This window comes from Oncorhynchus tshawytscha, linkage group LG12, assembly GCF_018296145.1.
Source record: "Oncorhynchus tshawytscha isolate Ot180627B linkage group LG12, Otsh_v2.0, whole genome shotgun sequence".
NCBI lineage: Eukaryota > Metazoa > Chordata > Actinopteri > Salmoniformes > Salmonidae > Oncorhynchus > Oncorhynchus tshawytscha.
The window spans coordinates 75,220,963-75,236,925 of record NC_056440.1 but is presented as its reverse complement, the minus strand read 5'-3'; the positions used below and the strand labels follow the sequence as shown (position 1 = coordinate 75,236,925).

Sequence of the window (15,963 nt, the reverse complement as noted above, 5' to 3'; positions counted from 1 at the left end):
GACAGAGAAACAGAGAGAGAGAGACTATATAGGGGTTAAAGTGTGTGTAAGGAGTAAAGTCTCCTCTAGCGGAGCTAAGAGAAAACACACGGCTACTGTTCCCTATAGACAAGGAGGCTTTCAGCTGCACAGGCAAGTATGGTAATGTTTCCTTACATCAACACACACACACACACACACACACACACACACACACACACACACACACACACACAGCACAGCAAGAAGGCTTGGCCACTGATTGGCTGACAGGTCTGTGAGGAGTGATTTCATCCTTACACCAAGGGGAGAGGGAAGGGAGGAAAGGAGAGAAATAGAGGAGATGGGGGGAGGAGGGAAGGGAGGAGAGAAATAGAGGAGATGGGGGAGAGGGAAGGGAGGAAAGGAGAGAAATAGAGGAGATGGGGGAGAAGGAAGGGAGGAGAGAAATAGAGGAGATGGGGGAGAAGAAAGGGAGGAGAGGAGAGAAAGAGAGGAGATGGGGGAGAGGGAAGGGAGGAGAAAAATAGAGGAGATGGGGGAGAAGGAAGGGAGGAGAGGAGAGAAATAGAGGAGATGGGGGAGAGGGAAGGGAGGAGAGAAATAGAGGAGATGGGGGAGAGGGAAGGGAGGAGATAAATAGAGGAGATGGGGAGAGGGAAGGGGGAGGAAAGGAGAGAAATAGAGATGGGGGAGAGGGAAGGGAGGAGAGAAATAGAGGAGATGGGGGAGAGGGAAGGGAGGAGAGAAATAGAGGAGATGGGGAGAGGGAAGGGAGGAAAGGAGAGAAATAGAGGAGATGGGGGAGAGGGAAGGGAGGAGATAAATAGAGGAGATGGGGGAGAAGAAAGGGAGGAGAGGAGAGAAATAGAGGAGATGGGGGAGAAGAAAGGGAGGAGAGGAGAGAAAGAGAGGAGATGGGGGAGAAGGAAGGGAGGAGAGAAATAGAGGAGATGGGGGAGAGGGAAGGGAGGAGAGAAATAGAGGAGATGGGGGAGAGGGAGGGGAGGAGAGGAGAGAAATAGAGATGGGGGAGAGGCCATATGGACACAGGGGAGAGAACTAACCCTCCCAGACTCCACATGAACACACCATGAAGCAGGCTTTGCAGAGGACTGGAGCGAGGAGAGGGAGAAGAGAGGCGAGGGGAAGGGAGAGGAGTCATACCTCCATGATGGGGTTGGATGCGAGGACCTTCTCCTCTACGTTGGCCTCTGTGGCTGCTCCACTGACCGTAGCAAAGTAGCGCATGGCGTATTTAGCTGAGACAGTCTTCCCTGCTCCAGACTCACCGCTTACGATTATAGACTGGTTCCTCTCATCTCTAATACAGGAGAGAAGGAAAGACAGACGGTGAGGGAAGCAAGAGTCTGCCATGTGGCAGCTTATAGACTCAGTCAAGCCAATACAACAATACACACATAACAAAAATCATAGAAGATAAAAACAGAAAGTCATTACTTAGTTCCATTATGGTTCTGAAAACGGTGAGAGGTCACTGTAGCAGACAACATGCTGTACAGTATAGATGAGGGATAGTCCATCAGTATAGTCCTGAGATCCTCAAAAGGTTCTACAGCTGCAACATCGAGAGCATCGTGACTGGTTGCATCAATGCCTGGTACGACAATTGCTCGGCCTCCGACCGCAAGGCACTACTGAGGGAAGTGCATATGGCCCAGTACATCACTGGAGCTAAGCTGCCTGCCATCCAGAACACTCGCACGCACGCACACCACACACACCCACCTGGCCATCTGTTTGTAAGCCTCCTCAGCCACAGCGAAGATGTGAGGGTCCATGTCTCCCATGTTCTGGCCACTGTACGCATTGATGATGTCACTACCGTAGATGGGAAGGTTCTCATAGGGATTAATGGCCACCAGCACAATACCTACAGGAAGAGAGGAGGAGTTGGTGTGTGTGTGTGTGTGTGTGTGTGTGTGTGTGTGTGTGTGTGTGTGTGTGTGTGTGTGTGTGACCCTTGTGTGTCTGTGTGGGCATACCACAGTATGTGTAGATGAGTTTGGAGTCGGTGAAGCGGACTTTAAGGTTGTGCAGGACGGCAGGCTCGTGGAGGTAGCTAAGAGCTGTGAGGTCATTCTCCCCCACCAGGATGTCAGGGTTCCGGAGGTGAGGAAGGTTCTTTGTCTTATCATCCAGCTTGTGCTCAATGTCCTGGACAGCACAGATTAAACAGAGATGTTATCACACACAATATATGTGTGTATCACAGGCGGCTGGTGGCAGCTTAATTGGGGAGTACGGGCTCATAGTAATGGCTGGAACAGAATAAATGGAACAGTATCAAACATTGTTTCATTGTGCTTTATACCATTCCACTTAGTCCATTCCAGCCATTATTGTAATTCATCTCCCCCTCACCAGCCTCCTGTGGTGTGTGTGCTGAGTAGGGACCTGGTTTTATGTAACTCAGTGACATAAAAAACAGACAGTTGGTGAACATAAGCCTCACACATGTATCAAAATATGCCACCAAATGGGTCAGGTTTCTGCCCCCATTTCCTTCTGAACGGTTTATTGGACTTGGTTGACATCGACACATAGACATGTTTTTATGATATGTATGGTGATATATTACAGTGTGAAGACAACAGCCCTTTGCAACTACTCCAATAACCAATAATGAGATAGATTCGCTGTGTGTGTGTGTGTGTGTGTGTGTGTGTGTGTGTGTGTGTGTGTGTGTGTGTGTGTGTGTGTGTGTGTGTGTGCATCTCATCACAGATGAGAGGATGTTATGCAACCACCCAACCCTACACCACCCTTCTCCTCCTCCTCTCCTCCAGTACTCACCATTCCATCCTCCAGTGTGAGGTGTAGGGTGGAATCTCCATGTTTGTAGTTCTTAGTGAGCTCTGCTGACTTCCACACCTCATCTGCATCAGGGATCCACACCCGAGCAAACTGAGAGAGAGGAGAAAGAAGGAGAGTTAGAAGGGAGAGAAAGGTTCTACATGACATAAAAACGTACTACAGAGTGTGTTCTCCAAGTCAGAAAGCTACATAAGGCCTATATCAGTCCAGTACTGTCCCCAGACTCAGTGTCTACTGCAGAGAGAACCTGCTGCTGTGTCAGACTGGTACAGTGCTGACTGAGACTGTTGTATCTCCATGGTTGGTTGGATATCATTTCACCATCTAACATGATCAATACTGCTGGACATTCATATTCACATTCACATTCACCCAGTCCACATGATTCTGTGACCGATCACAACATGACAGGAATGCCTTCAGATCCCAGCCCTGTGGAACAAGCCTGTCAGCTGATCAAAGACATGTGAAAAACCCAGAAACAAAAACACTGTAAAACTGACTGGGGTTGATCCCGGGTCTTCAGCCTTCCACTAGACTGCGCTGGTCCGCTGAGCTAAAGCCACGGCATTAGCTCAGGAAGCTAAGTCGTCAGGTTGTAGCACGGGCAGCTAACAGAAGTCTTCAGGCCTCAGGCTCACAAGAGTGCAGTTCACAGAACCACATCTGTAACACACACGGAGGAGAGCCGACTGGTAGATCCCAGCTTTAACAGCTGCCATTAGAAAGGTCAATCAGATGGCCAATCAGTAATCTTTACATCTCACTAAGCAGCTCAATGATGATCAGCGCTACACAAAGCTGGTTTATCCTGGTTTATCCTGGCCCATTATTACCACCAGCAGACCTGTATACACAGAACTTTCAGAGGCACACACACAGAAGGCCGGTCTGGGTCTCATTCCATAGTGCAACAATGTTTAGTTAAGAACAAATTCTTACTTACAATGGCGGCCTAGTGGGTTAACTGCTTGTTCAGGGTCAGAATGACAGATTTTTACCTTGTCAGCTCATGGATTCGATCTAGCAACCTTTTGGTTACTGGCCCAATGCTCTAACCACTAGGCTACCTGCCGCCCCATGATACTGCTTGTTTGGGAAAATGGGCCTGCTTGACCTGAATACTACTGTATCCTATACACAACTGGTTCCTGTCTTTGATACTCCAACTAACGCTCTTAGAACAGTCTGTAAAATGTGTCAGAATCTCATTGGTAGGAAGGATTTACATGAAGACTGAAACCAAGCGCGTGTGTGTGTGTGTGTGTGTGTGTGTGTGTGTGAGCACGTGTGTTGGCACTAAGACTGTTGGCACTCGGATCGGATGCTCTCATATCCTCATGACTCACCCTAACCTTCCAGCAACCCTCAGCCAACCTTCCAGGAACATTCTGTGGAAAAGTCTAAAGATCTAGCTCATAGCCATATACTCACAGACAGACAGACAGACAGACAGACAGACAGACAGACAATAATCACCATTGTAGTAGGTTGCTTACATATTCAGACCTACGTCATCGTCATGTCATCATGGTTTATCACTATGTAGTGGATAAGGTATTCTTGTGATGCTCCACAATGAATTGAAATTAATCTTTCACACCAGTGTTTAACACTGAAAGGTCAGAGCAGTGTGTGTGTGTGTGTGTGTGTGTGTGTGTGTGTGTGTGTGTGTGTATACAGAGGTCAGCAGAGAAAAGTGCTGACTCGACAGAACACAGTATCAGTCATCCTATAGCAGGTAGCAGGGTTACTGAGGCTATTCTGTCGCTCTCTCATGTTCCTTCCTGGAGGAGAGCGGTTCACAGGCCAGCTCCTAGCAATGGAAAGGAGGAGTGAGGGAGAGAGAGAAGAAGTGAGAGAATGTGTGAGAGAGATGGAGAGAGTGAGAAAGAGACAGGAGGGTGGAGGTAAAAATTGCCTCACACACACCTCACTGAGTAGCATCACCATACACCGCTGAGCACACTTCCTGATCCTCCTAATCACACACACACTTTCTGCAGCAATGAAGCGTGTAAACCATTTCCTAGTCCACATTGTGAGGAGGAGGAGGAGGGTGGGGGGGGGGTGAGTCATATTTATAGACAGATCCCCAGGGTTACAGTAGAGGACAGATGAAGGGTACAACTCTACCCCAAGCACACACAAACACAGACACGGACAGAGAGGAGTCAGAGGGACCCTGTCTGCTACATGGTGCTAGTGGGGGTCAGCTAGACTGGTCAACTATACAGGGGAGGAGGAGAGGGATAAGGAGGAGGATGCAGGAAGAGAAGGAGATATTATCTCCCTTGTGACATCAGCCCTCATGACTCAGAGTGAAGGCGTTTCTCGTCACACACCCTCTGCTTGCCTGGTCATGACCTGGAACAGCTGATCAGAGTGGGAGAGGAAGAGCTACAGGGATGTGTGTAAGAGGGGGAGAGGAAGAGCTACAGGGATGTGTGTAAGAGGGTGAGAGGAAGAGCTACAGGGATGTGTGTAAGAGGGTGAGAGGAAGAGCTACAGGGATGTGTGTAAGAGGGTGAGAGGAAGAGCTACAGGGATGTGTGTAAGAGTGGGGGAGGAAGAGCTACAAGGATGTGTGTAAGAGGGGGAGAGGAAGAGCTACAGGGATGTGTGTAAGAGGGTGAGAGGAAGAGCTACAGGGATGTGTATAAGAGGGTGAGAGGAAGAGCTACAGGGATGTGTGTAAGAGGGTGAGAGGAAGAGCTACAGGGATGTGTGTAAGAGTGGGGGAGGAAGAGCTACAGGGATGTGTGTAAGAGGGTGAGAGGAAGAGCTACAGGGATGTGTGTAAGAGGGTGAGAGGAAGAGCTACAGGGATGTGTGTAAGAGTGGGGGAGGAAGAGCTACAGGGATGTGTGTAAGAGTGGGGGAGGAAGAGCTACAGGGATGTGTGTAAGAGGGTGAGAGGAAGAGCTACAGGGATGTGTGTAAGAGGGTGAGAGGAAGAGCTACAGGGATGTGTGTAAGAGGGTGAGAGGAAGAGCTACAGGGATGTGTGTAAGAGGGTGAGAGGAAGAGCTACAGGGATGTGTGTAAGAGAGTGAGAGGAAGAGCTACAGGGATGTGTGTAAGAGAGTGAGAGGAAGAGCTACAGGGATGTGTGTAAGAGGGTGAGAGGAAGAGCTACAGGGATGTGTGTAAGAGGGGGATAGGAAGAGCTACAGGGATGTGTGTAAGAGGAAGAGCTACAGGGATGTGTGTAAGAGGGGAGAGGAAGAGCTACAGTGATGTGTGTAAGAGGGGGAGAGGAAGAGCTACAGTGATGTGTGAAAGAGGGGGAGGAAGAGCTACAGTGATGTGTGTAAGAGGGGGAGAGGAAGAGCTACAGGGATGTGTGTAAGAGGGGGAGAGGAAGAGCTACAGTGATGTGTGTAAGAGGGGGAGAGGAAGAGCTACAGGGATGTGTGTAAGAGTGGGAGAGGAAGAGCTACAGGGATGTGTGTAAGAGGGGGAGAGGAAGAGCTACAGGGATGTGTGTAAGAGGGTGAGAGGAAGAGCTACAGGGATGTGTGTAAGAGAGTGAGAGGACAGAGGGGTCTGCAGCAAGCAGCAGAGTGTGATGTAACCTTGCTTGAGGCTTTAGCTCAGTGGGCTACTGTAGAGCTAACATATGCCTGAGGCAAGCGTTCAATATGAACCTGACAAACTATTACACACTGCAGGTCTACTCCTGGAGATGTTTAGTACATCAGTGCCTTCCTCAGGGGCCCAGAGCAACCAGTAAGAACACCAGCAACCTTCTGACCCCAGTGGTTAGTTGTATTAGAGTAGTGTGTACGTGTTTGGTAGCAGGGAAAGGCAGGAGCGACTCAGGCTGGCCCATTAATCCAGGACTAACCAAGAGACTAAAGATCAACACTGTATTAACTCTGGATTTACCTCTAATCTAATCCTTACACAGAGAACTACACCTACACACACACACACACACACACACACACACACACATTGGTTATACCAGTCCTTTCACAGCAGTGAATACGGAAAGGCTCTGAGAGATGCTACTGGTACAGTGTACTAGGGGCGAGGAGCTAGTGAGGCAGACCCAGAAGAGAGGAGAGAGGATAGGGGGAGAAGAGAGGACAGAAGGGGGAGAAGAGAGGACAGAAGGGGGAGAAGAGAGAAGGGGGGGAGAAGAGAGAAGGGGGGAGAAGAGAGGACAGAAGGGGGGGGAGAAGAGAGGACAGGAGGGGGAGAAGAAGAGAGAACAGGAGGGGGAGAAGAGAGAACAGGAGGGGGGGAGAAGAGAGGACAGGAGGGGGGGGAGAAGAGAGGACAGGAGGGGGGAGAAGAGAGGACAGGAGGGGGGAGAAGAGAGGACAGGAGGGGGAGAAGAGAGAGGACAGGGGGGGAGAGAAGAGAGGACAGGAGGGGGAGAGAAGAGAGGACAGGAGGGGGAGAAGAGAGGACAGAAGGGGGGGAGAGAGGACAGGAGGGGAGAAAGTAACAGCAGAAGTGTTAATACATTTGTTCACAGCCAACAGGATTATTAGAAGCAGATTAACCCTCTAAGACTGAGCTTTCACTTCATCAGTCAGATCTCTCCCCCTCTTTCACCTCCTCTCCTTCTCCCCTCTTGTTCACTCTTCCTGTCCTTCATTCCTTTATTTCTCCTGATCTGACAGAGCAGGACAGGCCAGACATCCACCATGTAGCTTTCACAACTCAGCATTACAGATCACTGACTGTGACTGCAGATGGAGGAGAGGAGGAGGATGAGGAGAGTGGAACTGCAGCCGGCCCTCACCCTGCAGGCCTGGTGTCTTCACTACTGCTGAGGGGGAGGATGAGGAGAGTGGAACTGCAGCCGGCCCTCACCCTGCAGGCCTGGTGTCTTCACTACTGCTGAGGGGGAGGATGAGGAGAGTGGAACTGCAGCCGGCCCTCACCCTGCAGGCCTGGTGTCTTCACTACTGCTGAGGGGGAGGATGAGGAGAGTTGAACTGCAGCCGGCCCTCACCCTGCAGGCCTGGTGTCTTCACTACTGCTGAGGGGGAGGATGAGGAGAGTTGAACTGCAGCCGGCCCTCACCCTGCAGGCCCGGTGTCTTCACTACTGCTGAGGGGGAGGATGAGGAGAGTTGAACTGCAGCCGGCCCTCACCCTGCAGGCCTGGTGTCTTCACTACTGCTGAGGGGGAGGATGAAACACTGAAGGGCTGTAGAGCAGCAGTAAATACAACCTCCACCCCCTGGCCAGGCCTCTTAGTGCTCAAATGGAGAGCATCAATGGCCCTATGAGCCAACCCAATTATAATTAAACCATAAGGCCCGAGGAGTTGTGGTATATGGCCAATATACCACGGCTCAGGACTGTTCTTAAGCACGACGCAACGTAGAGTGCCAGGACACAGCCCTTAGCAAGGGTACAGTGGGGCAAAAAAGTATTTAGTCAGCCACCAATTGTGCAAGTTCTCCCACTTAAAAAGATGAGAGAGGCCTGTAATTTTGATCATAGGTACACTTCAACTATGACAGACAAAATGAGAAAAAAAATCCAGAAAATCACATTGTAGGATCTTTAATTAATTAATTTGCAAAATATGGTGGAAAATAAGTATTTGGTCAATAACAAAAGTTTATCTCAATACTTTGTTATATACCCTTTGTTGGCAATGACAGAGGTCAAACGTTTTCTGTAAGTCTTCACAAGGTTTTCACACACTGTTGCTGGTATTTTGTCTCATTCCTCCATGCAGATCTCCTCTAGAGCAGTGATGTTTTGGGGTTGAGATCTGGAGACTGGCTAGGCCACTCCAGGACCTTGAAATGCTTCTTACGAAGCCACTCCTTCGTTGCCTGGGCGGTGTGTTTGGGATCTGTTACTTCCGGCGCCGACAGAGATGGCCGCCTCGCTTCGCATTCCTAGGAAACTATGCAGTTTTTTGTTTTTTTACGTGTTATTTCTTACACTAGTACCCCAGGTCATCTTAGGTTTCATTACACAGCCGAGAAGAACTACTGAATATAAGATCAGCGTCAACTCACCATCAGTACGACCAAGAATATGTTTTTCGCGATGTGGATCCTGTGTTCTGCCTTACAACCAGTGTAACGGAGTGGATCACATGCAGCGACCAAAAAAAAAAACGACTCAGAAAAAGAGGGAAACGAAGCGGTCTTCTGGTCAGACTCCGGAGACGGGCACATCGTGCACCACTCCCTAGCATTCTTCTTGCCAATGTCCAGTCTCTTGACAACAAGGTTGATGAAATCCGAGCAAGGGTAGCATTCCAGAGGGACATCAGAGACTGTAACGTTCTCTGCTTCACGGAAACATGGCTAACTGGAGAGACGCAATCCGAAGCGGTGCAGCCAGCGGGTTTCTCCACGCATCGCGCCGACAGAAACAAACATCTTTCTGGTAAGAAGACGGGCGGGGGCGTATGCCTTATGGCCAACGTGACATGGTGTGATGAAAGAAACATACAGGAACTCAAATCCTTCTGTTCACCTGATTTAGAATTCCTCACAATCAAATGTAGACCGCATTATCTACCAAGAGAATTCTCTTCGATTATAATCACAGCCGTATATATCCCCCCAAGCAGACACATCGATGGCTCTGAACGAACTTTATTTAACTCTCTGCAAACTGGAAACGATTTATCCGGAGGCTGCATTCATTGTAGCTGGGGATTTTAACAAGGCTAATCTGAAAACAAGACTCCCTAAATTTTATCAGCATATCGATTGCGCAACCAGGGGTGGAAAGACCCTGGATCATTGTTACTCTAACTTCCGCGACGCATATAAGGCCCTGCCCCACCCCCCTTTCGGAAAAGCTGACCACGACTCCATTTTGTTGATCCCTGCCTACAGACAGAAACTAAAACAAGAAGCTCCCACGCTGAGGTCTGTCCAACGCTGGTCCGACCAAGCTGACTCCACACTCCAAGACTGCTTCCATCACGTGGACTGGGAGATGTTTCGTATTGCGTCAGACAACAACATTGACGAATACGCTGATTCGGTGTGCGAGTTCATTAGAACGTGCGTTGAAGATGTCGTTCCCATAGCAACGATTAAAACATTCCCTAACCAGAAACCGTGGATTGATGGCAGCATTCGTGTGAAACTGAAGGCACGAACCACTGCTTTTAATCAGGGCAAGGTGTCTGGTAACATGACTGAATACAAACAGTGCAGCTATTCCCTCCGCAAGGCTATCAAACAAGCTAAGCGCCAGTACAGAGACAAAGTAGAATCTCAATTCAACGGCTCAGACACAAGAGGCATGTGGCAGGGTCTACAGTCAATCACGGACTACAGGAAGAAACCCAGCCCAGTCACGGACCAGGATGTCTTGCTCCCAGGCAGACTAAATAACTTTTGCCCGCTTTGAGGACAATACAGTGCCACTGACACGGCCTGCAACGGAAACATGCGGTCTCTCCTTCACTGCAGCCGAAGTGAGTAAGACATTTAAACGTGTTAACCCTCGCAAGGCTGCAGGCCCAGACGGCATCCCCAGCCGCGCCCTCAGAGCATGCGCAGACCAGCTGGCCGGTGTGTTTACGGACATATTCAATCAATCCCTATACCAGTCTGCTGTTCCCACATGCTTCAAGAGGGCCACCATTGTTCCTGTTCCCAAGAAAGCTAAGGTAACTGAGCTAAACGACTACCGCCCGTAGCACTCACATCCGTCATCATGAAGTGCTTTGAGAGACTAGTCAAGGACCATATCACCTCCACCCTACCTGACACCCTTGACCCACTCCAATTTGCTTACCGCCCAAATAGGTCCACAGACGATGCAATCTCAACCACACTGCCCTAACCCATCTGGACAAGAGGAATACCTATGTGAGAATGCTGTTCATCGACTACAGCTCGGCATTCAACACCATAGTACCCTCCAAGCTCGTCATCAAGCTCGAGACCCTGGGTCTCGACCCCGCCCTGTGCAACTGGGTACTGGACTTCCTGACGGGCCGCCCCCAGGTGGTGAGGGTAGGCAACAACATCTCCTCCCCGCTGATCCTCAACACTGGGGCCCCACAAGGGTGCGTTCTGAGCCCTCTCCTGTACTCCCTGTTCACCCACGACTGCGTGGCCATGCACGCCTCCAACTCAATCATCAAGTTTGCGGACGACACAACAGTGGTAGGCTTGATTACCAACAACGACGAGACGGCCTACAGGGAGGAGGTGAGGGCCCTCGGAGTGTGGTGTCAGGAAAATAACCTCACACTCAACGTCAACAAAACTAAGGAGATGATTGTGGACTTCAGGAAACAGCAGAGGGAACACCCCCATCCACATCGATGGAACAGTAGTGGAGAGGGTAGCAAGTTTTAAGTTCCTCGGCATACACATCACAGACAAACTGAATTGGTCCACTCACACAGACAGCATCGTGAGGAAGGCGCAGCAGCGCCTCTTCAACCTCAGGAGGCTGAAGAAATTCGGCTTGTCACCAAAAGCACTCACAAACTTCTACAGATGCACAATCGAGAGCATCCTGGCGGGCTGTATCACCGCCTGGTATGGCAACTGCCCCGCCCTCAACCGTAAGGCTCTCCAGAGGGTAGTGAGGTCTGCACAACGCATCACCGGGGGCAAACTACCTGCCCTCCAGGACACCTACACCACCCGATGCTACAGGAAGGCCATAAAGATCATCAAGGACATCAACCACCCGAGCCACTGTCTGTTCACCCCGCTGTCATCCAGAAGGCGAGGTCAGTACAGGTGCATCAAAGCTGGGACCGAGAGACTGAAAAACAGCTTCTATCTCAAGGCCATCAGACTGTTAAACAGCCACCACTAACATTGAGTGGCTACTGCCAACACACTGTCAATGACACTGACTCTACTCCAGCCACTTTAATCATGGGAATTGATGGGAAATGATGTAAATATATCACTAGCCACTTTAAACAATGCTACCTTATATAATGTTACTTACCCTACATTGTTCATCTCATATGCATACGTTGATACTGTACTCTATATCATCGACTGCATCCTTATGTAATACATGTATCACTAGCCACTTTAACTATGCCACTTGGTTTACATACTTATCTCATATGTATATACTGTACTCAATATCATCTACTGTATCTTGCCTATGCTGCTCTGTACCATCACTCATTCATATATCCTTATGTACATATTCTTTATCCCCTTACACTGTGTATAAGACAGTAGTTTTTTTGGAATTGTTAGTTAGATTACTTGCTCGTTATTACTGCATTGTCGGAACTAGAAGCACAAGCATTTCGCTACACTCGCATTAACATCTGCTAACCATGTGTATGTGACAAATAAAAATTTGATTTGATTTGATCAATGTCATGCTGAAAGACCCAGCCACGTTTCATCTTCAATGCCCTTGCTGATGGAAGGAGGTTTTCACTCAAAATCTCACGATACATGGCCCCATTCATTCTTTCCTTTACAAGGATCAGTCGTCCTGGTCCCTTTGCAGAAAAACAGCCCCAAAGCATGATGTTTCCACCCCCGTGCTTCACAGTAGGTATGGTGTTCTTTGGATGCAACTCAGCATTCTTTGTCCTCCAAACACGACAAGTTGAGTTTTTACCAAAAAGTTATATTTTGGTTTCATCTGACCATATGACATTCTCCCAATCTTCTTCTGGATCATCCAAATGCTCTCTAGCAAACTTCAGACGGGCCTGGTCATGTACTGGCTTAAGCAGGGGGACATGTCTGGCACTGCAGGATTTGAGTCCCTGGCAGCGTAGTGTGTTCCTGATGGTAGGCTTTGTTACTTTGCTCCCAGCCTTCTGCAGGTCATTCACTAGGTCCCCCCGTGTGGTTCTGGGATTTTTGCTCACCGTTCTTGTGATCATTTTGACCCCATGGGGTGAGATCTTGCGTGGAGCCCCAGATCGAGGGAGATTATCAGTGGTCTTGTATGTCTTCCATTTCCTAATAATTGCTCCCACAGTTGATTTCTTCAAACCAAGCTGCTTACCTATTGCAGATTCAGTCTTCCCAGCCTGGTGCAGGTCTGGTGTCCTTTGACAGCTCTTTGGTCTTGGCCACAGTGGAGTTTGGAGTGTGACTGTTTGAGGTTGTGGACAGGTGTCTTTTATACTGAGAACAAGTTCAAACAGGTGCCATTAATACACGTAACGAGTGGAGGACAGAGGAGCCACTTAAAGAAGAAGTTACAGGTCTGTGAGAGCCAGAAATCTTGCTTGTTTGTAGGTGACCATAATTTGCAAATAAATTCATTAAAATCCTACAATATTGGCCATATACCACAAACCCCCGAGGTGCCTTACTGTTATTATAAACTGGTTACCAACGTAATTAGAGCAGTAAAAATAAATGGTTTTGTCATACCCAAGGTATAGGGTCTGATATACCACAGTTGTAAGCCAATCAGAATTCAGGGCTCGAACCACCCAGTTCATAATGTTCTTCAATGTCTTCATTCTTCAACAGAAACAGTTTCTGCTCCATTAAACTATAATTTATTCTTCCAAAATGGAGCCCTGCCCACTGCGTGTGTGTGTGTGTGTGTGTGTGTGTGTGTGTGTGTGTGTGTGTGTGTGTAATTAGTCTAGTCAACACTGTGAACAGTAGAACTAATCTCGCGGTAACTGCGGCCCCCTCATCACATGACCCGGTTCATCACATGACAGAGCCTCATGTGAGAAACTGCTGCTTTTCTGTTTAACCACAGAGTTTATAAAACATCTTTGGTTTAACGCTCCCCAGTACACACCTCAGCAGAGACACAGGAGGAAGAGGAGGAGAGGATGGGGGGAGGAGAGGGGCAGATGTAGGAATCTTGGGGAAAACCGATGTTGATGAAAATCCCTGATTTCCTGGGAAACACTACCTTGAGCGCTCGTTCACCCTCTTTCCCTCCCCATCTCATTACCCCATCCCTCGCTCTCTCCATCCCACTATCCTCTCTCCATCCCCCTTCCTCTCTCCATCCCCCTTCCTCTCTCCATCCCCCTTCCTCTCTCCATCCCCCTTCCTCTCTCCATCCCCCCTTCCTCTCTCCATCCCCCTTCCTCTCTCCATCCCCCTTCCTCTCTCCATCCCCCCCCCCTTCCTCTCTCCATCTCTCCCCCCCCTTCCTCTCTCCATCCTCTCCATCCCCCTTCCTCTCTCCATCCCCCTTCCCTATCATCCATCCCCCTTCCTCTATCCATCCCCCCTTCCTCTCTCCATCCCCCCCCCTCTCTCCATCCCCCTTCCTCTCTCCATCCCCCTTCCTCTCTCCATCCCCCCCCTCTCTCCATCCCCCCTTCCTCTCTCCATCCCCCTTCCTCTCTCCATCCCCCCCCTCTCTCCATCCCCCCATCCCCCCTTCCTCTCTCCATCCCCCCTTCATCTCTGCTCTCAATACCGACAGTGTCAACCCCTAGTGTCTGTCTTACAGTAACTTCTCTGTCTCATCCCATTAGTTACCATGCAGACATTTAGCAAACAGGAGTACAGTATGACAGTACAGCAGCCCTGACTCCGACAGCACAGCAGCTCTGACTCCGACAGCACAGCAGCCCTGACTCCGACAGCACAGCAGCCCTGACTCCGACAGCACAGCAGCCCTGACTCCGACAGCACAGCAGCCCTGACTCCGACAGCACAGCAGCCCTGACTACGACAGCACAGCAGCCCTGACTACGACAGCACAGCAGCCCTGACTACGACAGTACAGCAGCCCTGACTACGACAGTACAGCAGCCCTGACTACGACAGTACAGCAGCCCTGACTACGACAGCACAGCAGCCCTGACTCCGACAGCACAGCAGCCCTGACTCCGACAGCACAGCAGCCCTGACTACGACAGCACAGCAGCCCTGACTACGACAGCACAGCAGCCCTGACTACGACAGTACAGCAGCCCTGACTACGACAGTACAGCAGCCCTGACTACGACAGTACAGCAGCCCTGACTACGACAGTACAGTAGCCCTGACTACGACAGTACAGTAGAGAGTTCCCATTGTATAATAGCGTATAACGGGGTATGACAGAAGGAAGGTATGTAGGTATGATAATCTAGATAGTGCTCCTAACTGTCTGAAACAGTCTTGTTGGGCAGCCCTCTGTTGTTCCTGTGTTGGCTGAAGTTCCAAGGCCTACTGGAACACTCATGGTGGTAGCATCCCAAATGGCACCCTATTCCTTATAAAGTACACTACTTTTGATCAGAGCCCTTTGGGTGCCATACAGGGTATCATTTAGGATGCAGAGTGCAACAGACAAACAACCCTTCCTGGTACAGGAGAGACAGGGGAGTTAGGACACTAGTTAGGACACCAGATCAGTGCAGACCAGGGTGTGTCTGACCTCCATGTTGTCTCCAACTCACAGAGCTACTGGACAGGCCACGCTCTCACACACAGGCCTGAAACGTTCTACTACAACACAATAGAGAAATAACCAAACCAAGCCAAATGAAAGGAAGTGAACTTACTTTGACAAACATATAATCCAACTCCTGATTCTCGTTCATCTTCACGCCTCAGCAGATCCCAGAGCCTTATCTTAAACTTTGCCCCCCTCCTCTTCACCTCCCGGCCCCACACACACACACCTTGCAACACACTCCCTGCCACACACCTGGCCAGCAGAGGGAGGTGAATCAATTAGAGTGATGGTTATAGCGTTGCGGACAGATGAAATATTCCCATTGTGTCTGACAGCGATCAGGACTCTGTCTCTCTCCCTCTGCCTTCTACTTTGCTCTGGTCCAACCCTGTCATTGAACAACCCAGATTTCAGTCAAACAGCCCAGCTCCCGCCCTCCCAGCCCAGACTACCACCCCTCAGTCACATGAGAATGGAGGCAGACAAAAACTCGCTCAAACACACATACGAGCTGGGACGAAGAACCAAATATTATCGACACCGACCAAACCAACCACTTATGTGGACATTTGGCTTATATTGTTCATTATGATAAATAACCTATAGGGCCCTACTAGAGAAGTGTGAAGTTTGAAATTAAATACGTTTGGTAATAGTAGTTAAGGGAATTTTTTTTTTAAATAACTGTGGTGCACATAATGTTATAAACTTGTCATTCTGGTGATAATTCAGTCAATTTACTGGGATATGAATTTTGGTCCATATCGCCCAGCTCTACACACACACACTCCTTCACTCACACACTGTCTGTCTGTCCGTCTGT

The 15,963-nt window shown here is 49.4% G+C and overlaps 1 protein-coding gene across 8 annotated transcripts in view; it reads right to left on the bottom strand.

Annotated features, from left to right (window-relative positions):
- The window catches only part of myo5aa (myosin VAa), a 101,700-nt gene that overhangs the window by 71,120 nt on the left and 14,617 nt on the right, over positions 1–15,963 (bottom strand). For all 8 annotated transcript variants that reach the window (XM_042331067.1, XM_042331074.1, XM_042331071.1 and 5 more), the window contains exons 2-5: positions 2,797–2,907; positions 1,986–2,157; positions 1,729–1,873; positions 1,147–1,303 (exon numbers count right to left, since the gene is read on the bottom strand). In XM_042331067.1, the coding sequence (XP_042187001.1) occupies positions 1,147–1,303; positions 1,729–1,873; positions 1,986–2,157; positions 2,797–2,907 (585 nt within the window). The remainder of the gene's footprint in view (positions 1–1,146; positions 1,304–1,728; positions 1,874–1,985; positions 2,158–2,796; positions 2,908–15,963) is intronic.